General features: G+C 53.9%; 1 protein-coding gene across 15 annotated transcripts in view; it reads right to left on the bottom strand.

The window, feature by feature from the left end:
* Positions 1 to 2: 2 nt before the first annotated feature.
* Positions 3 to 23,366, bottom strand: part of Mroh1 (maestro heat like repeat family member 1) — a 74,218-nt gene continuing 50,854 nt past the window's right edge. For 9 of the 15 annotated variants that reach the window (XM_074069441.1, XM_074069437.1, XM_074069448.1 and 6 more), the window contains 26 exons: positions 23,008 to 23,060; positions 22,450 to 22,557; positions 21,760 to 21,879; positions 21,389 to 21,511; positions 19,814 to 19,960; positions 19,705 to 19,731; positions 18,768 to 18,890; positions 18,477 to 18,556; positions 18,171 to 18,285; positions 17,972 to 18,067; positions 17,372 to 17,476; positions 16,502 to 16,637; positions 16,267 to 16,379; positions 14,909 to 15,061; positions 8,243 to 8,397; positions 6,706 to 6,871; positions 6,009 to 6,205; positions 2,762 to 2,899; positions 2,400 to 2,514; positions 1,924 to 2,070; positions 1,549 to 1,737; positions 1,079 to 1,234; positions 874 to 1,008; positions 698 to 800; positions 561 to 626; positions 3 to 212 (listed from right to left, as the gene is read on the bottom strand). In XM_074069441.1, coding sequence (XP_073925542.1) covers positions 127 to 212; positions 561 to 626; positions 698 to 800; positions 874 to 1,008; positions 1,079 to 1,234; positions 1,549 to 1,737; positions 1,924 to 2,070; positions 2,400 to 2,514; positions 2,762 to 2,899; positions 6,009 to 6,205; positions 6,706 to 6,871; positions 8,243 to 8,397; positions 14,909 to 15,061; positions 16,267 to 16,379; positions 16,502 to 16,637; positions 17,372 to 17,476; positions 17,972 to 18,067; positions 18,171 to 18,285; positions 18,477 to 18,556; positions 18,768 to 18,890; positions 19,705 to 19,731; positions 19,814 to 19,960; positions 21,389 to 21,511; positions 21,760 to 21,879; positions 22,450 to 22,557; positions 23,008 to 23,060 — 3,152 coding nt within the window. In that variant the 3' untranslated portion in view covers positions 3 to 126. Of the gene's footprint in view, positions 213 to 560; positions 627 to 697; positions 801 to 873; positions 1,009 to 1,078; positions 1,235 to 1,548; positions 1,738 to 1,923; positions 2,071 to 2,399; positions 2,515 to 2,755; positions 5,353 to 6,008; positions 6,206 to 6,705; positions 6,872 to 8,242; positions 8,398 to 14,908; positions 15,062 to 16,266; positions 16,380 to 16,501; positions 16,638 to 17,371; positions 17,477 to 17,971; positions 18,089 to 18,170; positions 18,286 to 18,476; positions 18,557 to 18,767; positions 18,891 to 19,704; positions 19,732 to 19,813; positions 19,961 to 21,388; positions 21,512 to 21,759; positions 21,880 to 22,449; positions 22,558 to 23,007; positions 23,061 to 23,366 lie in introns of those variants that run through there. The other 6 variants (XM_074069445.1, XM_074069447.1, XM_074069446.1 and 3 more) reach the window with 5 other exon arrangements.

Raw genomic sequence — 23,366 nt, 5'->3', positions numbered from 1 at the left:
TGTCCACTGAGGAGCAAATGGCTTTATTGAAAAACAGGTCGGGGAGTGCAGTCTTGGCCCTGTTCACCAACACGGGTCCTCTGGGCAGGCACAGGCCGCTGTACTGCATGTGGGGTACAGCCAGACTCAGGCAAACTTCACCAGTCGGCCCAGTGTCTCAGCAGCCTTCTCCCGCACCCCTGGCACTGGGTCTCGCAGCAGGAGCTGAAGAGCTGGGGCAGAGGAAGAGGCCAGTAGTACACTGGCCTATGCCTGTGCGTGGGGCCGCCCACTGCCTTTCTTAACAGACAGGCCTCTGCTGGGAGGGCTCAGGAGCCAACGGAAAGATAGTTTTTCCTTTTTTAGTGTTTTTTAAGCTCTTTTGGAACAGTTAAGAAGTTTCCGTGAATTACTAGAGACGATGAGGTCACCAATGACAGGGAAAAAAATCTTGAAATCCAGGAAAATCACTTAGTCCCTGTGGGTGCCCACAGGGTCAGCAGGGCCTCAGCAGGCCTGGACAGGTTGGGGCAGCATGGGGGAGTATGTGGCGTTTGTGGGGGGGGCGGTTCGGGGCTCACCGGCAATGAGCTGCTCCAAGTCTACCTGCAGCCTGTGCTCTGGCTCTGTGTGCAGCACCAAGAACCCTGTGGGGGTGGGTGGGGGTCAGGTGTGTGCTGCACGTGGGGGGAGCGGGGGTGACACGGGGAATACTCACCTGTGAACATGGGGGCTGCGGCCCGGACATCATCCCAGCTGCTCTTGAAGTAGAAAAGGTTGGTGCTCAGTAGACGGCCCAGCAGCTCAGGGAAGTGATGCATCTGCGGAGGTAGGGTCAGGGTCAGGGCTGTCAGCTGGCCTGGGTGGGCTCCGGCCCCCATATGCCCACCTCACCAGGTGCTTGCAGGTAGAGTTGAGGAACTCCCCAAAGTGCAGGCTACGACCTTCCTGCAGGTGCTTCTGGAAGGCAGCCGCCAGCTCCTCGCGCTCCAGGTGGGGGATGCACGTGCACAGTGCAAACCTGCAGGCCTGCAGGACTAGATGCTTAGCTTGAGCCACATCCAGGCCAACCAGCCCCTGCCACCCCACTGCTACTCACACTGGCCACAGGGGCCTGAGGGTCCTGCAGGTGTAGCAAGAGGGGCACCAACCCACCCACAACCTGCTCCAGAAAGATGTCTTCACAGTCACCATGGCAGGCCTTGTTGAGGTGCCCAAAAAGGCGGATGGATGCTGTCCGGAACTCCACTTTCTCCTGGCAAGGGTGTTGCCATGTCATCTCACAGGTCCCCTCCCCTAGGCCTGGTGCAGACATGGGAGCCCTGGGCCCCTGCCTAGTGTTGCAGAGCGATGGGGTGGGAAAGTGCTGGCAGGGACACAAGTCTGGGAGCAGGACAGACTAGCACAGAAGACCCAAATGAGGAGCGAAGGGTAAAGCCAGGCCTAGACCCCAGGTCTTAGGATCTGACAAAAGTACAGCTCATGAGATCTGGGGATAGCCCTGAGCTTGGCCAAGGATGAGTGTCGGGTCTTCAGGTGATGACCCCCCAGCCCACCCTCAAAGCCTACACTGTCGAAGAAGGGCCGGATGCGGATGGCTGTGTGCAGCAGCACCGAGCGCAGGTCCCGGGGCTCCACCAGGTGCAGCAGCCGTGCAAGGCCCACCATGGCTTCCAGGGCTACAAGGCTGTGTGGGTCGTCTCCATCATCCAGCCCACTGATCATGGCTGTCAGGAGCTGGGAGCTGTGAGCCCGCACCTGGGAAAACAGTGTGCTCAGACTGTTCCACTCATCTAGCCCTGTCCTGCAGGTTACAGTTCTTCGTGTAGCAGCTGGAAGCAAAGGCCCCATGTACCTCCCACCCTCTACTTCCATGTCTGCCTTTCTCCCAGCTGCCCTCACTGGGTAGTGGGGGTAGCCGGCAAGGTTGGCTACTGGACCTACCTTGTCAGGGGAGCCTGAAGCAATGTTGGCCAGGCCACGGAGCACCAGCCGCCGCACACTGGCACTCGAATCCTTTTGCCGGGCAGCCAGACTGTCCAGCAGTGACTCCAGAAGCATCAGGTCATTGACCACGTTGCTGCTGAGCAGCTAGAGGAAGAACTGCTGTGACTACCTGCACCCACTGAGTCCCAGAGCCCTTCCCTAGCTAACACACCTCCCAACTTGCCCCCAGTCCCACCCTAGCCTGCCACGGTCACAGCCTTCAGTAGACTTTCAATCTCCAAAGCCGGGAGGATCGAGGGAGCCTCAGAGGTCCTGGGTGCTGGCCTGCCTCTACTTGGGGCCCGGCCCTGGCTGGTGGGACTGAGCATGCTCTTGTGAGGACGAGGGAGGCTGCCTGTTTGCCATCTCAATGGCTCTGTCAGCCACAGGACAAAGGCATCTCTGCCCATTCCAGAGTGGGACAAGGGTCCTACCTCGGCCAGGAAGGCTGTGGAAGTAACCCTCTGGATCTCATACACACTGTCCTGAGTGCACACGAGCGCCTTCATCAGCAGGGGGAGTCGAGGGCCTGCGCACTTGGCCATGGCACTGGGAAGGAGGTCCCAAGGATGTAGGGGCTGGAGATGCCCAGCCGGGGTGCTGGCAGGTTCCTGGGCAGGCCAACTCCCATATGGACCTCCCATGCTCTGCCCTCCAGCCCTAAGCCTTATTAGTCCTTCCTCTCAGGCATACCCTCCAGAGATAGCCTCTCACTACATACAGGATGCCCCTCCCTAGGGACCTCTGGAGGGTCTATGCCTTCAGATATCCACTGAATAGGACCTGGACTGCTTACCTGGCCAGCTGGGTGACCCCGTTTTCATGCCCTGCTGAGGTCCTGAGCAACTCCCAGCCTCCTCCCAGCTCCACGCGCTGCACCACATCCTGACTGCCACCTTGGAGCAGCAAGGCCTGCAGGGTGTCCACTGCAGTGCTGTGAGGGTGTGAAGGCCCAGCTGCCAAAAGGGTGCCCCTGGCCGGGCCAGACACAGGGTTCTGCCATGTCACCTCCCACCAGAGCTGTTAGATACTGGTGAGCCTTTCAGGTGTGTGCCCCACCTGCACACACATACTTGGGAAGGACTTCGTAGGATTGCCCAGCCTTGTCCTTCCCACTGATGGAGAGAGGGCTTGGAGAGCCCCGAGGGTGTCCATCAGGACAGATGAGTCCAAGGCAAAGACCAATTTACTGGCTTGCCTGGTTAGCCATGACCTCTCTGCTGCCAGCCTCAGAGGTGGTTGTGGACAGAGCCACTGACTATATCAGCTTTTGTGGGCCTCCAGGAGACTAGCAGAGACTAGCCTCCAAGTTCTCCTCCCAGACACTTTCCCCATCATGCATAGGGAAGGCCCAGCCAACTTACCTACTTTGCTGGATGCCCCAAGGGCCACAAGCACAGACCCCACACTTGGGCCTGGACCTAAACATGGCCCATTTTTGCCCCTCTGATGTCTGGGGCAAAGGAAACAATGTCTACCTTGGAAGACACCAGCACACTACAGGAGCGATGGCAGGCTGGGTCTCTCTGCCCCTCAAAGGTTGGTTAAGACCAGCCCACAGGTGAGGGTGCACTGCAAGTACTGGGGCCATTGCAGGGAAGTATCCAGTTCTAATGAAGTCAGGGGTGCACCTCACTGGCTCCGCAGAGCTTAATGGGCTCTCTAGTTTCTCTTGCAGGAGGCCCAACTGAAGCTGCAGTTTCCGCAGGGCCCAGCTAAAATTTAGCATCTGGCCCCTTGCAAAGATAAGCCCTTACCAGCAGGCAGGAAGAATCGGACCCTATCCCCATCAGTCCCAGGGGAGAGTCTCACACCAGGGCCTGCAGTTCACAAGATGGGTCCCATCTGTTGCAGAGTACCACAGCCCCACCAGGCTGCCCACTGGCACTCACACAGGGTCCACCATGGCCCACAGGGCAGTATGTAAGCACCTGTCATGAGGTGATACCTGTGATGACCATGGTGATAGCCTCTCAATGAAGTGTTTTCCTGACAGAGGTTGGGTTTGAAAGGCCATAACTGTACCATGTGGCTGCAGTGTGAGGGAGGGGTGGGCCCAGAGCTCCACACACAAGTGGACAAGGGTTTCTGTTCATGCAGGGCCCAGGCTCAGGATACCTTGTGAGGCCCACCTACCATGTGGGAATCCAGAGAGGAGGGTATGGTGGACACAGGAATACATGACAAGATGGGGGCCTCATGAAAGGTCACATGGAACTTTGGGACAGACACACAGGGCAGCAGAGCCAATTCAAGAGCAAGAGCCAGAGGACTGGACAAGAGGCTGTGGGAGTAGAGGGGCCCATGGTCCTGGCAGTACAGAGACAGATCTGGGACTTCCTGCCTGCCTGGCACCTGCTCACGGACATCTGCAGTGGTCTGTTGTTGATCAGCAGGCACAGGTCCTACCTTTCTCTGGGATGCCCCACCAGGGGGAAAGTGTTGGGAGGCAGCCCCAGGAGCCTCTGATTCCAGAGGAGGGTCTAGTCTCTGAGCACCAGGTCCTGGATGCTGAAGGGCCCTGGTCTCAGCCTCTGGATACAGGGCAGTGTGCACTAGACTCAGGCTGAGAAAGCAGCAGGCTAGCTGCTGCAGCATACACTCAGCAAATCAGGGCCAGCCATGGGCGTGTGGGAAGCACTGGACAGGGTGCTAACCAAGGACCTGAAAGGGCAATGGCTGGTTCCATTTCATGGCAGCTCTGCCTGCCCACCCTACACCTTGCTCCAGGCCTCATGGCTAGGCTGAGGTGCTGTCTGGACCAGGGGCAGCAGCCCAGGTAGAGTAGGGAACAGCTGCTCATAGAGATTCAAGCCTAAAGCAAAGCTCATGCTTGACATGGGGAAATGTTAACGACTTAGAGAGACGAACAGGGCCATCTGCCCAGAATGGTTAAGAGTGTGGTGCTTGCGGAGCTTGATGGCTAATGTCCTCCATCAGCCACGCTCTGCAAATCCCAGCTCAAGGGGCTTTCACAGGCAGATGAGCTGGCTCCCAGCATGCCAGGCCCAGCCTGGGCAGGCCGCAGCCGCTCCGTCCTGTTCACATTTTCCATTCGGTGTACAGAGCTGAGCCGGCCTGGCACAAGCCTGTGCTGGAGTTTACAAGTTGGTCCTGGGGCCGAGCGGCGCTGTAAGGTAGTGCAGTGGGGTGGAGCATGCTGAGGCTTGTGCCCCTGGCTAGAGCATGCAACCAAAGCCAGCCACCCTGGGGAGGTGGGGAGAGCAGAGCTAGGGAAGTTGCAGGGGGCATGGTGGCCCAGGGTCCACTGTTCTTTGAGTTCACTACCCCAACCTGGGGCTAGGGAGGCATTGCACACCTACCCTGGGCTGTCAGCTTCCTCTGCTCAGCCTGTGGCCCCAGAAGGCTTATGGAACAAGACCAGGACTAGAGGGCAGGGACAGATGCCCTTGGCTTGCCCTCTGAGCCCATCAACATCCACAAGCAGCTCACTTTGCCGACTGCTTATCTCCTGCCCTAGGACCCAAGGCTCCCTCAGCAGGGACCAGAAGACCCCAGTCCAATGACATCAAGGGGAATGGATGTGGAACCCCCCATGAGACCCAGGGCACCCTTAAGTTGGGCCACAAGCACACATCAAGGCTGCTCTGCCAGGACAGTTGCCTTCCACATAGGTCGCAGCTCAAACCAAGACTCCCCCACAGCCCCACCTTCAAGAGGGTACCAGCTCACCCTCATCCGAGCACCCCACATGTACTTGCAGTCATACACACATGTACCCCATAGCTGCCTGCAGAAATGCAAAGACACCCAGGGAAGTTCCAGATGGGGAGATAGCTCCCTGCATTAACAGTGTGTCTGTGGAGTTCATAAGGACTACTTTGCCCTACACCCGGGAGAGGTGTGGCTCTCTGGGAGCAAGCTCACTACTGGATCTCCCACTGTCCAGATGACATAATACTGGCCTCATGTCCTCTCCTTCAGGCAGCTGGCACCCTGCCCTCCCTGCCTGCAACACACACAGCATGCCTATTCATCTGTGCTTACAAATTAGCACTGGGGGTGGCAGGTGAGGACATTACCTGCAGGGATCAAGGTTCCTGGCAACTGGGGCTGTGCCGGTGCTCCTCTTCTCCTTGGCCTGCAGGTTTCGGGGCAGCTGGACACCCACAGTGCAGCTAACTCTCAGCAAGAGTGCCACAAAAAGCTGGGGGTAGAGCTCGAGAACTGCAGTCCCCGATGCTGGGGCAGACACAACCTCATACAGTGCACAGGTGGCCTGGGGAGGGGGCCGCCACAGGGTCACACCTCCCTCTAGGCCACAGCAGCATCTGCACCCTCCAGGATCTGAAGGGGCACAAGTCCATTGGCACTGCCCATGCAGTGGGGGTTCCTGGGTCCCCAGGCAGAAGCAGAGGAGCCTGAGGGGCCATGGGGCAGACAGAACCCTGGCCCGGAGGCAGTACGGAGGGGCAGTGCAGCTTTCATAGTGATGGGCCTCAGACCATCTGTTCTTAGTTCCTTAGAAGGGAGGAGAGGAAATTCTCACAGCTGCTTTACTGCTTAAAATGTGGCCAGGCTGGGTTTATTTTTTTTTCCGCAGGATAAAACGCGAAGTGGGTCCCCTTGGGGGCCAACACCTGCCGGGCTTTATGAGCCTGGGCTCCAAGCTCATGGCACCCGAGCCCTAGCACAGCTGCCAGGTGCCTTCAGGGCACCCAGGCCTCCCGTGGGGGGGCAGGGACAGTGTATGAGGTGGCCCCAGGAGCTCCTACTCACCGCAAGGGGCAGCAGCGTAGCCACTCGGTCAGGGGTGCTGCCCAGCAGGAAAGTCCTGCTCTCCTTGAACGGGACGTCCCTGCTCATCTTCTCCAGGAGTAGCCCCAGGACCTGGGTGGTGAGGCTGGGCTCCACGGCTAGCGCCCGCCACAGGGCACAAGTGTGGCTGGAGCAGGAGGGAGGAGCATCACAGGTTGCTGCTGCTGGCCGCAGCACCACCAGGCCGGGAGTCCTTGCCCACCACTGCCTTGTGCTGTGTCCCTCCCCCAGAGCTCCACAGGGCTTGGGTATACCCCCACTCAGCTCTAGCAGGGAGGGAAATGGCACTCTGACCTCAGATCTGAACTTTCCCCTTTCTCTGATCTCAAGGGTCTGGAAACAGAACTGGCAATAAAGGACAGGAAGAAAAATCAGGTCCTGCACACAGAGGACCTGAGGCAGGGGAGGAGGATCCCTAGGGGCTGCTAGAAGCAAACACAAGACTTTTCCAGAGGAAGTCTCCTTCAGTCTAGGCCAAAAAGGACCAGGACATATGAAAGTCAGGCATTGAAGGCAGCAGACAGAGGCTCAGACAGTGCTGGACCTGCAGGAAACCACAGCTCTGTGTATAGGGAGGCCGATGAAGTCTGAGAAACTGGGCCTGGTCAGTGACACTTGAGGCATTTTTAGGGCGACCACAATGTATGAAGGCCAAACCAAGTGAGTGGGAGAAGCAGCATGGTGAGAGACCCTGTCTATCTAAAAAGCACAAGAATATTTTAAAAAGTAACAACAGGTGAGACAAAGAGGCAGAGACAGTGGATTTAAATCTACTTCTCCCGTGAAATACAGCTCTTTGGACTGGAGGTGTGGCTCAAGCAGTAGAGGACCACCTTGCAAGCACAAAGCCCTGAATTCAAATCCCCCATACTGTAAAAAAAAAAATTAAATTAAATAAAGTGTAGCTCTTCACTGTTTAAAAGGAACAGTCAGGAACAGTGTAATGTAAAAAGGCAGACACTAAGAGAAAGGAAAGCAGGTATCAGACAAATGCATCAAAGTCACCTGCATGGACAAAAAGTAGGTCACCAGGGAACAAAACACTAGTTTATTCACTCCTGATGCACAGCCTCCAAACATACGAAAAAGAATGAGAGCTGATGGAGATACTCAAGGGCACTCTAGCTAATAACAGGGCAATGTCCCTACAGGAGGGAGCAACACCACCTCGCTCAGCTCGGAGGCCTCCGGGAATCACTCTCCTAGTGCCCATGAGCCTGGTAGGTGCAGGCCCCTGTAGAGACCCCAGCCTTGAGTTCTTCCTACCTGCCATGGTACTCACTCCCCTAGCCCCCACCTGCCTCTGCACCCCAGCTTTTCTGCATGAGTCTCCATGGTTCTTGGCTCCTGGTACGGTCATGTGAAGAAAGGCCCCACCTCTCAGGCACCCATGAGCACTGTCCCTCTCCAGAGCTTTACTGAGGCCCTTCCTGTGCCCACTCTTGGGGATGGGCCCCTTACTCCTCTCTCCCTATCCTCCTTTGTGGGCACTGGGTACCTGTCAAATGGCAGGGGACTTCCCAGAAGGCTGGAAACCACAGCTGCACAGTGCTGGGAGGCCAGGAGGTACACACTGTGCTGGGCAGCTGGCAGGACATGCTCCTCCTGGGTCTCCTGTAGCTTGGAGCGCAGCACGCTCACAATCTCGGGTACCTGTAGATGGGATGGTTAGGCTGTACAGCTGGGACGGCCCAGGGCATTCATTCACCCATGCCAGGCCCAAGGCGCAGGACCCACAGATGTCTCTGGTGAGTACCACTAGCTTGAGCTATGTGGAAGGGAGTCCCTACAGATCCACAAGTCTTCACTGCTGGCCACCAGCCTATACAGAGTCCAGGCCAACCCCACGACCAACTAAGAACTTTGATATCAGAACCAGATTCAGATTCCACATGGAAAGAGACAAGTGGGCTGAAGCTCAGTGGTCGAGTGCTTGCCTAGCATGCATAAGACCCTGGTTAGATCTCAAGATCAAAAAAAAAAAAAAAGAAAGAAAGAAAGAAAGAAAGAAAGCAAGCCAGGTGCTGGTGGCCTCATGCCTGTAATACTAGCTACAAAGGAAGGCAGAGATCAGGAAGGTCATGGTTCGAAGCCAATCCAGGTAAATAGTTCTTGAGACCCTCCCTCAAGGAAACCCATAAAAAAGGGCTGGCGGAATAACTCAAGGTGTAGGCCCCAAGTTCAAACCCCAGTACCACAAAAAAAAAAAAAAAAAAATAGAGGTAAGCACCCACTGGCAGGTGAGGGCCCAGGAGCTGGTATGGGGCACAAGGTACCAGGGTACAGGGGGACGGCTGCTGGGCTGAGCACTAGGCCAACAGAACCTGGAGGCACCTTAAGCTGCACAGTGCTCCTGTGACCCAGCCTTTGGCTGCTAGAGGTAGGACCCTAGCAGGGTCCTAGAGGAGTCAGACTGGGATAGGGGACAAGAAGGAGGCAATGGACCCCAAAGTAAGACTGAGGTTGGAGCCAGGCTTGGAAAAGGAGGATGTGGGACTTGCGGGCAACATCTGCCTGAATATGCAGGTGTCCTGTTGCTGCAAAAAGCAAGCATCAGGCACACTGAGGAATGTGGGTAGGTGAGTGGGGAAGATTCTGGCCCTAGGGTTCCCAGACCTACCCCAAGCCCAGAGGTCTGGTTCTACAGTCCCCCAACCAGCCTCCAACATGTGGGCCTGGTCTAGGCACAGTCTTTTTCTTTTTTTCTTTTTGGCAGTAATGGGGTTTAAACTCAGGGTTTCACACTTGCTAGGCAGATACTTTACCACATGAGCCTCTCTACCAGCCCTGTTTTTGTGTTGGGTATTTTTGAGATAGGGTCTCACGAACTATTTGCCTGGGCTGGCTTCAAACCTCAATCCTCCTAATATCTGCCTCCCAAGTAGCTAGGACTACCGGTGTGAGCCATTGGCACCCAACCAGGCACAATCTTGTGTAGTGGATCCCTGATGCCCATGGGGGTCCTGGCCTGTGAGTCTCCTCTCCAGTCCCAGCCATGGTGACCCCCCACTACTGAAGCTGCAGGACTGGAGAATGCTGTAACGGGGTGGTCACACTTGTCCCCTGGGGCAGCTGGCACACTGTGCCCAGGACTAGAGTTTTTTTTTCTTTTTTTTGTGGTACTGGGGTTTGAACTCAGGATCTACACCTTGAGTCACTCCACCAGTCCTTTTCTGTGATGGATTTTTTCGAGATAAGGTCTCACAAACTATTTGCCCAGGCTGGCTTTGAAACTCAATCCTCGTGATCTCTTCCTCCTGAGTAGCTAGGATTACAGGTGTGAGCCACCAACACCCAGCTCAAGGAGACTTATTTTTTGTGGCACTGGTGTTTGAACTCATGGCCTCATGCTTGCTAAGTAGGTGCTCTACCACTCGAGCTACTCTGGAGTCACTTCTTATCTGTGGCCAAGGGACCCACTAGACGGCCTGGGCAACTAGAGAGATGAGAAGAGCCTGTCCAAGCCAAGAAGGAAGTTCAGAAAGCAAGAGCAGCCAGCTGGAAGAGACTCCAACCCCTTCCCCCCCAGTTTTCCCTCCTCCCCTACAAATGACTAGGCTCCACCCCCTCCATTTGTGTCTGGTGGCACTGGGGGCACTGTGGAGGGAGCAAAGAATGTGGGGAGCCACTGCTGTGCTCAGAGGCATTGTAAGCGTGTCGACATTGGACTTATCTAAGACCTCAGTGCAGAAAGTGGATGACTCCCCAGCCAACTCAGTTCACAGCTCACTCATAGCAGCCTCCTACTATCCACCTGAATTCCTTTGCCTTTATCTCCTGGCTCCACTTTACACCCAGCCCAGCTGTGGACCGCTGACAGGCTGGCTGCCTCAGTCCTATGGAATCCGTTTGCTGCCAAGTGCTTTTGGGAAGTTTAGTGGTACTGTGGATCAATCCCAGTGCTTCGTACATGTAGGCAAGGACTCTACCACTGAACCACCCTCCCAGCCTCTTTCTGCAAATTTTAGCAGTAAGGAAGTTTTGAGACTTCTGGCTCTCAGGACAGTGACTTTTGCAGATAGGCTTGTTGCAAAGCACTTTTCACCAACTGTGAGGACAGAGGCTAGGTGTGGAAGGCCTTGCAGGTGGAGCCTGTTTCCACACCATTTCCTAGCTTAGAACCTCTGAGTGTTTGCTCTCACACTCAAGTTCAGCGCATCCTGAGCAGGTAGGCAAGGTCTACCTGGTCTCACAAGGTTGCTGAATTTCCAGCTGCCCACCATGCCAGGCAGAGCCCACGTCCCACACCTTCCAGGCTCACATCCCACTGCTTAGACCTTTGCCAGCCCTGCACCCGCCTCTGGGTTATGGCCCTGCTCCTTTGCCCTGAGGCCCTGTGGAGCTTGGTCTGGGCCAGTTGTTCACACATCTTTGCAGAGTGCTGTCCAGAAGCCTCCAAGTCTGCCCATCATGACTGTTTTTAGCAACTGATGGAGCTGTGCACCCACCACACAGCCAATTTCACGACATTTCCATAACCCCAAAAGAAATCCTGTCCCCGTGACCATTCATGCTCATCTCCCTCCCCAGCCCCAGGAATCTATCTTCTTCTCTGTGGAGCTGCCATTCTGAGCATTTCACATAAACGTGGCCTTTGTGTCTGGTTCCTTTCACTTGGCATGATAATTTCAAGGTTCATCCCTGCTGTAGCACGTGTTAAGTGCTTCATTCCTACATATGACCAAGTATTATTCCATTGTATGGATGGACTACACTTTCTTTACTCATTCACAAACTGGTACATATTTGAATACTGCTGCTATGAACATTTGTGCACAAGTTTTTGTGGGTACATGTTTTCAGTCCTCTTGGGTATGTACCTAGGGCTGGAGTTGGTGGGTCATGTGTGGTTCTGGATCTAACTTTCTGAGTACTTGGCAGACTGTTTTCACAGAGCATCTCTTTTCCACTCCTAGCTGTTTGCTTAATTGGAATCCCCCCTTTCCTGGTGTTTCCTGGGCTTCTGGTACATGTTCCTTCAACCCACAGAAGACCCTCCCCTCTCGCCATCCAACACAGGCCCTGGGGGATTGGCTGTTCTCCAGCTGCCTCCACACTCAGTCTACAGTGTGCTTTATTCACCATCATATCATATTGGGTAGGGCTCAGCCCAGCTATGTCACCTGCTGGTATTATACTTCCTGATTCAATGGCAAGAGAGTCCCGACATCTAACAGCATCAGACTCTAATAGTTCCCTGCCAGGATACCTCACGACAGGCGAGAAAAAGGAGATTTTTTAGCCAAGCATGGGAGCAGAGCAAACACCTATAATCATAATACTGGGGAGACTGAGGTAGAAGGATCATGAGTTCAAAGCCAGCTTGGGCTGCATAGTGAGTTTGAGGTTAGTGTGAGCTATATAGTGAGACCCTGCCTCAAAGAACAAAAAGGAAAATGAAAAAGAAAAAATAAAGGAGGGTGTCTATGACCCTGATGGGCCCATGAAACAGCATATCAAGTGTGACCAATATGCTGTGGTGCAGACCCATAAAAAGTCTAGGGTAGGCTGATGGAGTACCTAGCAAGCATGAGGCCCTGAGTTCAGACCCCAGTTCCACCAAAACTAACTAAATAAATAAATACTTATTAAAAAGTCTAAGTAGGGGGGTGGGGGGTCAGCAACACTGCTCCTGGCTGGGCCATGGTGACAGGCTCAGTATGTCAGGCCCTTAGAGGGGCACCTGGCTGTATCAAGAAAAGAGGGACTCAAAGCTAGAAAACAGGGCAAAGGTTTCATGACAACAGGCAATGATATCTCAGACATGACACCAAAAGTGCAATCAAAAAACCAAAAATAGGCAAATGGACTAGGTATAAAGGACAAATCAGAGTGAAAAGGCACCTTACAGAATGAAGCATATATCTGAAAATTAGATATCTGTTAAGGGGTTAATATCCAAAATGTATGTAAAGAACTACAAGTTAACAACAAAAACATCAAATAGCCTGATTATGAAATGTGCTAAGGACTTATTTTCTCCAAAGACAATACACAGCTGGCCAAAAATATATGCAAAGGTGTTCCCCATTGTCACCAGGAAATGCAAATCAAAACCACAGTGAGAGACACCTCACACCATCAGGGTGGCCACTATAAGAAGAAGACAAGTGTTGAAGAGGACACGGAGAAACTGGAACCCTTGTGCCCTGCAGGTGGGAATGTAAATGGTATAGCTGCTGTGGAAAACAGCATGGAGGTTCCTCAAAAAATTAAGCATAGAGTTACCACACAACCCAGCAACCAAACCTCTAAGTATACATCCAAAAGAATCTAAAGCAGAAAAGTGAAGAGATATTTGTGAGCTGTGTGTGGTGGCTCACACCTATAACCCTAGTACTCTGGAGGCAGAGGCAGGAGGCCAGGACCATAAAAGTAGCAACACCGCACCTCAAAAACAAAGTAAAAACTAAAGGACTACGGGGCACAGCTCAAGTGTAATGCTCTTGCTTAGCAAGAAGACTTGGGTTCAATCCCTAGTACCACACACACACACACACACACACAAAGATATTAGTGCACCTGTGTTCACTGCCACATAACTCACAACAGTCAGGTAGATTCAACCTAAGTGTCCACCATCCAATGATGGATAAGCAAAATGTAGAATATAAACACAGCAGAACTAACACCACACCTAGTGGCCTCCACCGGCAGCCTGGTTCTTCCCCTTCTATCTGCACAGAGGAGCTGCTGCTGAGGGTCTTCTGATGGCTGACTTGGAGTGCCCCATGCATTCAGAATAAAACCTAGACGTGTGCCAGGTGGACCCGAATGTCACAGGTGTGCCCCTTTCACTTTCCTGGGTCCCATGAGGCAGCATCTCCACACCGTTGGCCTCTTCTATCAGCCACACAATGGCACTTGGTCACTATACCTCTCTAGAGGTCACACGACACGAAACTCCCCAGGCCTGAGGGTCCTGTTGGACACTGTCCTCTCTTCTCCACTGGCAAGTTCCTGCTTGTCCATTCCTGACATATATCCAGTAGTAGAACTGTATCCAGAATACATAAGGTACTCCCATAAATCAATAAGAAAAGGATAGACAACAAACTGGAAAAATGGGCAAAAGGCATCCAAGCAGCCAGCAATATGCTAGTCATCAGAGAATGAAAACTAAACCCCTAACACAAAACAACACATGCCTACCAGAAAAGTACAGGAAACAGAGCTTTGAACGCTGCTGGGGCATGCTTACCCATCAGACCCTGCTCAGCAATGCTGTTGCTCCCCAGTGTGCCCTGCCTGAGATATGCCCTCAGGCCCAGGGACCCTGGCAGCTCTGTTTCAGACAGCCCAGACCGGGGACTGCCCAGATACTCAGAGGAGGCAGATGAACCGGTGAAACACTCACAGTGAGAAGCAAGCAGTGGGTCAGTGTGGGAACGTGGATGGTCTCACCCTAACATTACCTGCAGACCCACAAACCAGGACACTTGTGTGGTGCTGTGACATGGACATAAACGGAGTGGGGAAGGAGCTTCGGAACTGGCTTGTGGATGGATGTCTATGTGAACTCCTGACACCTCTGTTCCCAGTGGAACCCAGCCCTGCCTCTCCAAGATTCTCTAACAGCCATTCTACAGCCAGCCAGCCAGCCCATCAGAGCCAGGTGGGACTGAGCAGAGAGACATGCTTCAACCTCACTTCATATTTGAGTACCTAGGGATGGCTGCAGTTGCTTCCAGTGCACATTTAGAAACAACCACGAGAGGACAGGTGTGCAGCTGGAGGCCCTCCAGATGCATGGCTGCACGAGGGAGCAATGGGGCTGAGCAGCAGCCCTCTGTGTGGGGGCCTGGTGTCCAGAATAAGGCTGAAGCTTAGGGCTCAGACAATCAATCCTCTTGCTTCAGCTACCCAAATAGCTGGAAGTGCAGGCAGGCACTACTGCACCTGGCTTGCATTCTTCTTTTGATTTCTTTTTTCCCTCTTAATTTCTTAGCAGAGTTGCTTTTATCAAATTCTAACTTGTCTTCAGATATAAGAAAAAGATTTTTCCTTATCAGGCCCAAGTGAAAGGGAGCAGATCTGTGAGGCTCCATTTATTCAGCCCCACTCTGCCCAGGCCAGCAGCAACTGGGTCCCTGGCTCCAGCCCCACCCCCCACAGGCCCACCCCCACAACACGCCCCACCCTGGTCCTGCCCCCACACCCTCACCTTCTCCAATAGCACTTTGCCTCGCTCCTTTAGCAGGCAGTTGATCATGACCGTGGCTGCTCTGGAGCAGTTCTTGTCAGGGTCTACCAGGCCCTCAAACATGGTGAGCAAGAGGCTGATGAGCTGGTCTGGCGGGAGGCGTTTCGCAATAATCTGGGAAAAGAGTGCCAGAAAAAAACAAAGAAGAGGTGTTGGCCCCTAAACAAAACTGCTTTCTGTGTAGTTTCTCAGGGGGTTGAAGTCTTCCTGCCTCGGGCCCTTTACCACCCTCCCAGCCCCAGTGTGGGGCTATACCAGGAAGGTGGTCCCTGGCAGCTGCAAGGCTGGGGACACAGCAGGGCACTCTGACCAGGGGAGTGCCAGGTTCTTCCTGGGGCTATTTGGGAACTGTCTAAAACTCAGTGAGTCAAGGGCAGGTCAGCAGCCCTCCTGCACTGGAGTGCCCCAGGAACAACCTAGCTCCTCTCTCCAGGTAAGCAATGGACAGAAGCTCCTTTTCTTCTCACCTTAGCTTAGGAAACAGGCAAGGAGGAAAAGCAAGGAAAGTGCACCACAGTCAAGAGAGAACAAAACCCACAACAAAGAGGATAAAAGATATCACAGTGGCTGATCCTAAACCTCAAAGCTGCTGCTCCACCTTGACTGGCTCAGGGCTGGATTTTTCCTTCCCAACACCCAAGTCCCCCCAGAAAGAGCCTTAGTGACCCCGTCCCTTCCATTTTCCTCTGCCTGGGACCTGAGACTTGGGCCTCTGCAAGTGGACACCGGACAGGTTATGGGCAGGAAGACTCAGGCTGGACACCATGCTTGGGAGGGCAGGAGGACATGGGGCATGAAGGGGAAACCCTGACCCATAAAGCTGCCTCCTGATACAGTGGGACAAAGCACCTCAACCAGTAGGAAACAAAGGCAGAGCCCACCTCTGGATCCTCTGAGGGCAAGATAGAGGCCACGGCCCCTTGGTGACCTGCTTGGGTGGCTCTTGGTAAGCATCAGCTCAGAGCTGCTCACACAAACACGAGCACTGCCCCGCCCCCCCATCCTTGGTAGAGGTCAGGTGGAAGTGCAGGCAGCAGGCAGTCACTGGGCCAGCTAGGCCTTAATGCACCCTGATCCCTCTTGGGCCTCTGCCAAGGTCTCACCAACACAGAGCACCTTTCTCTTGCATGGGCTGTGGTGCCCTGCAGCAGGTAGGCATGGGAGACATGGGCAGTGTTGGTCAGATGTGGCCACTGACAAATTCCCTGGATGAAACCCGTTCCCACCCATCAGCCAGGTGCCCCTGAGCTAGAGGTGTCAGGTGCTCCCTCACAAGTCCCTCTCAGTTGCAGACACTGCTGGTTTGCAGGTGTTCCTACCTGGGCTATGCTGTGGCAGGTGTGGAAGAGGATGGTAGGGTCAGGGTGCACAAGGCCATCTTTGAGGGTGAGGAGCCGTTCAGCCATGTCATCACGATAGTCTCGGGAGAAGCCTAAGGATGCAGAAGGAGTTGGGCTGAGGCCTTTGCTGGTGATCCTACAGCCTGAACTCCATGCCTGATCCCTTCCAGCCCCTCTGCCAACCACAACCCCCTACACCTTCATCAGAGCTCACCTTCATAGCCCAGCTGCAAGTACAGCAGGGAATAGACACAGCCCACAGCCTCCTGGCGGGTAGCAGGCCATGTGTCTGCACATCGTGGGGAGAAGAGTCCAACGAGGAGGCCCAAGTTGTGGAAGGGCACCAGGGCCTGGAGTGGAGACAGTATGTGGCGGGAGAGGAGGAATGGTGGGGGTCCTATACCACCAGGACCTGGGGAGAGCTATGTGTCCTGTGCCCTACAGCCCTGGGTCCTCCCTGTGGCTGTTATGGCCCCCAGTATGCTTCTTCTCCCTTCACACCAGCATAGGATCTGCTCAGCTGACCAGACCTAATCCTCCTGCATATGGTGGTAAAAGTACATTAAGAATGCACGGAGATGCAAGCCAATCAAGAAACCACCAGATTTGCTACGTAGAAAATGAAAAAGTTCTGACACATAACAAACACAACTCCAAGAGAAAAAGCCCTCAATAATCATGATAAGTAACAAAGAGATGCTTGTAAAAATCCGGTGTCTGTGCCACTATCAGAAACTACATAGTTCTCATTAACACAAATAGGCAGATGCTTCTGGAACATGATAAAAAAATAAACACTGTCAGTCAAACCAAGCAGTTTGGCAGTAAAGATCTGGGTATGTCATCTTGGGCACCATTGGCTCAACCCCACCTGAGGCCAGGGCAGTTCCTGGCCAAGACAGGTCTTCCATCCATGTCAGAGAGGACTGTGGAACAAGCTAGAGAAGCAGCAGGAGGAAGGCCATGGAGCCTGTAATGTGTTCTGGGATATGAGGACCACAGGCAGTTGTTCCCAAGTAGAGGGACCCAGGGAAGGAGTATGGATGCAGCAAGGAACAGCATCACAGCCTAGTCCAGAACTCACACTGACGTGCAGGTGCTCCAAGAAGTACTGCAGCAGGCAGGCACTCAGGTCAACTGCCCGTGTCCGTTCGTGGCCCCTCGGAGACTTGATCCATGGGCTCAGGTGCTATAGAAGAGGGGGCTTCACACAGGTGGCAGCTTGGGAGGCATCCCAGGAGGATGAGCCCATTCCCTGAGGACTAGCTCAGTGTCCCCACCAGGCTACCCTTCTAGAGCTGCAGGGAGCCAAGCAGGGGACCCAGTGTGACACCAATATCAAGGCCTACTGCAGCAAGCCCCTGCCACCACTCTGTTCTATGTAGATCACAGACACTGTCCACCTGGTGACTGACAGCAAACCAGTTCTATTAAAACAGGTGTGTAGGCAAGGGACTGGTGCTGTCCTAGCCTACTACATTGTTGGAAGGCATGGAGTGGTGTGACAGGGCCTGTGTCTCACCATCTTGTTAGCCCCAGCTGGTCAGAAGGTCATATTTAGGACTCATGTTCTCCATTTCAGTACCATGGAGGTGGGCGGAAGAACAGAAAAGGGGCTGGCAGCTAGGTGGCACGCCAGCCCCACCCCAACCCTATCCCACCACAGTATACACCCACTGCTCACCTCGATCATGAGCTGCAGGCCCTGAGGTGTCATGTTCCGCTGCAACAGGCTCGTCAGCAAATCCTCAAGGGCATGCATGGTGTCCAGATACAGGGGCTAGAAGGACAGCCAGGCCACCTGGTCACAGGCATGACCCCACCATCTACAATAGCCTTCCCACTATGGTCACAGGCATGAGTTGAGGGACACATGACAATACCTCCTGGCACATACTGTCCTCCCCGTTGGACTCAGGAGGCAGGGCCATGACACTGTGTAGGCAACCATGGATCACATCGGCCTGTGCCTGTTCTTCCAGTGCCGGCTCCAAATTGCTGAGTCGTAAGTTAAGGGCCCCAAGTGAAGACTCCTGTGCCAGGTTTTCTCTAGCCCAGTCCCCCAAACACCTCTAGGCCTGTGTGGATCTGAACAGTCACTGCCATGTTCAGATAGTTCAGGCTCACAGCTACACCCCGCACAGCACATGCATGAAAACACAGATACGCACAGAGTTAAGGAAGGATACACCAGATAAGTGCAGGCCAACATGGCTTTCTTCCGAATGAGTGTTCTCAGAGAGTCCGGGGGTTCCGCCCTGATGAACTCCTGGGTGAGGGAACACAGAACTTGGCTCTTGGAGGAGGCACTAGTGTCTCCTAGTGCTAGTCTGTTTCTCACCCTGAGGGAGTGGTTGGGGCCTCCAAGGCACAGGAAAACTCACAGAGCTCCTCCTTATGTCCCCAGGCCACATGCTCACCCTTCAGATCTTTCCGGGTCACTCTCCATTGCCTGCCAGCAGCACCCACCCATCACTCACCATCATCTGTGCCACCAGCTCTGCTTTCCTGGAGAAGTAGAAGGCACTGGCCTGTGCGCTGCTGCAGACAGCCTGGCTGACCATACACAGGCTCTGGACAAGGCACAGCTTCAGAGCTGGGTCCTGGAGGAACACCTGGCTGCAGGAATATTTCAACCCCATCCCCAGTGCTGCTCAACCTGGAGCAGCTAAAGGGCTGAGAACAGCAGCAGAGGCTCACACGCCCTTCTTCCCTGTGCAATCAGAGATGTGGCTACTGTGATCGTGAAGCTCTCCATCAGCCTCCTCGCCAAAGAGGAGCCCTGAAACCCAGGGTCAAGGTCCTGGGCAGGCAGTCCACAGAGCAGGTACTGTGTGGTGTAGCTGGACACCCAAGACAGAGAGCCTCACTGTTGGGCTGTCTGGCATGAGGGAAGCCATCTTGAGCACACAGAAGGCCAGCCCCTCCTGCTCTAGCAGAATAGGGAACAAGAAACTGGGAAGAGCCCCACCATCCTGGCCTGCCCCAGAAGGTTCTGCTCTTCAAAAGGGCCAATTTCCCTGAGAGGTCAGGTTAATGCCAGGGATATCAGAAGGGAAACATGTTAGTGAGGCCAGGGGAACCTGCAACCCATTTTCACTGTCTCTGGGCTCAGCCTCCCCTAGCCATTTGCTGGGGTCTAGAGAGGGATATCCCTGAGGCATCAGGGAGCAGAGCCAGAAAATCCTCGGGACTGTCACTGGGCTGTGGGGGGTTTCAGCCACAGGTGGCAGGCCAGCCCCAGGAAGAGAAGCTACTCCAAAGGGAAGCGGGAAGAAGACCCTGGAGCCATATGTAAAGCATTCCTCCCAGGCCCAGGCCAGGAAACCCAGTGAGCTCAGGGTCTGGCTCTGCCCCAAAGCCCAGCACAGAGGAGAGAGAGAAAACCAGTTTCCACACGATTCCTACACACTGTACCTTGGTCTCTACCTTTATTCCCAGAACCTGAACAACAAAGAGTGAAATAATTAAAACATGAGACTCCAGTGTCATGTGACCAGCCCCCACAAATGGCCAAAGCACTCACCTTGGTGCTAAAGCACTGAGACATGTTGCGGAGGATGTCCGACTCCACCTTGGCCAGCACCAGCTCGCGGGGAGCCCGCACCGCCACATGCCCATAACATAAGATCAGTGCACTCTTCACTTTTTCCACCTCATGCTCACTTCGATCCTGCCAGGCAGAGGAATCAGCAGGATGCTGGTTACTCAGTTAACAATTCTCCCATAGGAAGCACTGGACAGAAACCATGCGTTTCTGAACTCCTTTAGTCCTGGAAGGACCAGAGCCATCCACCAACACCAGAGGCATAATTCAGTGTGCCATCCAGGGATGGCAGGCCAGGTCAGCTGGCTAACACAGGTCCACCAGGAACAAGTGGAAGAGAGAAAGGGATGAGGTAGTGGAAACATGGTAGGAAGGGCCAGCAGGTGGAAGAGCAGAGGCCATTAGAAGGTAGCAGGGTTGTGGCTCCAGACCAGCCCTCTATCCTGGGTTCCTGTCCACCTCTGCACCAGAGAGGGTGGGCAGGGCTTGTATACCTGGGCCAGCCCTGAAGTTCTATAACTAGGGCAATCACCAGACACAGAGCTGGTATGGTGGAGCATACCTGTATTCTCAGCACTCAGGAGGCTGAGGCAGGAGGATTGTGAGTTCAAGGACAGCATGGACTACATAACAAAACCCTGTCTCAAAAGAAGAGAAGAGAGGAACAACAGGGTCCTGGGGTAGGGATGGACAGGGTGATCCGTCCCTTCCTTAAATCAGGCCTTGGCTATGAGTACAGCAGTTGCTCTGGTAAGAACAGGATCTCTGCTTGGGCAAAGATGGATGCAGATAAAATGGCCACACAGTAGGGAGCAGCTTTCAGGCTCCCCACCTGCCATGGTTTGGATCTGAAATATCCCCAAAGCTCATGTGTCCCCAGGACAGCAGTGTTCAGTGGCGGGGCCTCTGAAGGTAATTGGATCATGAGGGCTCTGACCTCATCAATGGATTAATCCATTTGTGGATTCATAGCTTGGGTTCTTGGAGGAGGGGCTTTGTTAAAAAATTGAGCTCTCTCTCTCTGCTTCCTGTCCACCATGAGGTGGGCAGCTGTCCTCCACCTCACCCTTTCACCTAAAAACAGCCAGGCCAAGCCAACATGGACTGAAACCTCTGAAACCATGAGCCAAATAAATCTTTCCTCCTCAAAACTGATTTTCTCAAGTATTTTGTCAAAGTGATGGAAAGCTAACATACTATCCCAGCTACCCCGAACCCCTCTCATCACGGTGGCACATTGGTCACTAGCTAGATTTGCTTCTAGAAGGTCTTCTGCCCCATCTTCTGAGCAGGGAACACTGGCCCAGGGGAGGGATCTCAGGCCCAGGGGAAGGAAACTTCACCCAGAAAGTAAAGTTGCTACAGGACAGGGTGCCATCTTCCTACTCCATGCCAAGCCTACATTTTCAGTCCCCAGCCTCAATCATGTGAAAAGACACAGCTGCTCTCAAGAGCAGGACCCCTATTCCACTCTCAAGACCTTGAACTGCAGGGTGGTTGCAGGGACAACAGTCTCCCCATCCATTCCTCCATCCTGGACTGTGACCTCCATACCTTAAAAATGCTGAAGATTCCAATGGACTTCCTAAGCACATTGGACCTCACGAAGTCCTCCAATTGTGCCAGGGTATCCTCAAGGTGGGTGATGGCACAGATCCCAAGACAACAGGCGAGGCCCTGGGGAGACACACAGGTGTGCTCACTCTGGGGCAGGGAGGCCCTGCTAACCTATGTGTTCTGTGTGGGGTGGAACACACACACATATGAACACATGCACTCATATATGGTTGCAGACAGTGCACCGTGCACACATGTGCATACCTATACATATGCTCACAATACACACGTGCACATGCTGACAGGCCACCCGAGAGAGGATGGAGGTGACCACTGCCAGGCAGTCCTAGGCATTGGGGGCTTCCCACCTCCCGCTCTGCCTCCTCCTGGTATCTGGCTGTCTCCAGCAGCTCTCGCAGGTGTTTTCTCACAACCTCCTTGCTTGAAGTAGCACCCAGAGTGGTTCCTATGCATTTATACAGGAAGTTCTGAAACAAAGTTAGAGAACACATGTGCCTAACTCCTAAGTATACAGACACCTGTGCTACCACTGGCACTGCTGCTAGAGGGCACTGCCAACTGGACTTGGGAGGGACCCTTGTGAGGATCAAGGGATGAGTCTTGGGCCACAACTGAGGAACAAGAGGCAGGCAGAGGAGCTGGCAGAGTGGATCAAGTGGTGAGAATGTCTGCCTCGCACAAGTGAGGACCTGAGTTCAAGCCCCAGAGCTGGGAAAAAAAAAAAAACTACCACAGCAAAAAGGAATGAAGTGTGGCTCGAAGGGTAGAAGTCTACTTTGCAAGACAAAGCTCTGAGTTCAAAAACCCCAGTCCCACCAAAAAAATTAAAAAAAACAAAACAACTGAAGCTCAATTGTATCCTTTAAAAAAAAAAAAAAAACAGGCAGGCAGAGGACTTCCCCATCTCCCAGCTGCTATGAGGAGGCTCACTACCCCTTCTTTTCTTGGCTCTCCCAGGCTACCAGGTCATGGGAGACGAGCATAGGAACTGGAGCCTGATGACCACACTGAGATCCCAAGCTGGCCCTTCCCTTCACCTTCTCCTGGGGTGTTCCACTGTAAGAGGGCAGCTGCTTGCACATCTCCAGGCTCAGCTGGCAAATCCACATGTTGTCAGAAATGACAGCTAGAGTGTCCCGCAGGAACTGTGGACAAGGGCACCACTGAGAGGGTAGCTGGGGAGGGGCCAGAGGCCTGGGCATGTCACCAAATGATGACCTCAGTGATCTTTGAGCTGAAGCATGGGACAGCAGAGCAGGCCCTGAGTGGGCAGTGATGCGGCAGACTCTGGGCACAGACTCTAGTCCCACAGATAGGGGGAGAGAAGGATCCATACCAAGGTGACCAAAAACCCCTAGTTTGGTGTTGGCTGCTAGAGGGTGAGAGCCCTGTCTCACAGCAATCTGTGAGACTGGCCACTGTCCTCACCCCAGAAAATGCCCTGCTGCTGAGCCCCTCCCCAAGCCACGCCATCAGGTAGAAGCAAGCTCCATGCCCCTAGGAGGGTGCAGCCTCCCAGCACTGTCCCCCAGCTCCCTCGTCCATGCTGAGAATGTCTCAGTGCCAGCACAGACAGGCCCCCAGTTTCATCTCACCACCAGCAGCTTTTCCTCCCATTCCTTCTGTGACAGTGTTTCCTTAGTGTGTTCTGAAATGACCAGATAGTAGCCAGTTGACCTGGGTCCTCCAGGCAGCCCTGTCCCAACATGCACAAGTGAGAGCCACAGTGCCCAGCACCTCCCCCTCATCTGGAGCTCCTGGAAAGAGCAAGAAAAGCACAGCAGCAGAAGCCAACCCAGCCTTGGGCTGTGCCCACTGTCCGCTGCTCCCAGATGGCAACCAGCAGAGAGCCCTGTCTAGCCTCAGGATGTCAGGCCCTTTCTTTGACCACAACTAAGATGATTTCTTCCAACTTATAAAACCCCAGTCTGCACCAGCAAGCCCTGCTGCCACC

This window comes from Castor canadensis, chromosome 3 (genome assembly GCF_047511655.1).
Source record: "Castor canadensis chromosome 3, mCasCan1.hap1v2, whole genome shotgun sequence".
In the NCBI taxonomy this organism is placed as follows: Eukaryota; Metazoa; Chordata; class Mammalia; order Rodentia; family Castoridae; genus Castor; species Castor canadensis.
This window is presented reverse-complemented; position numbering and strand designations above follow the sequence as displayed.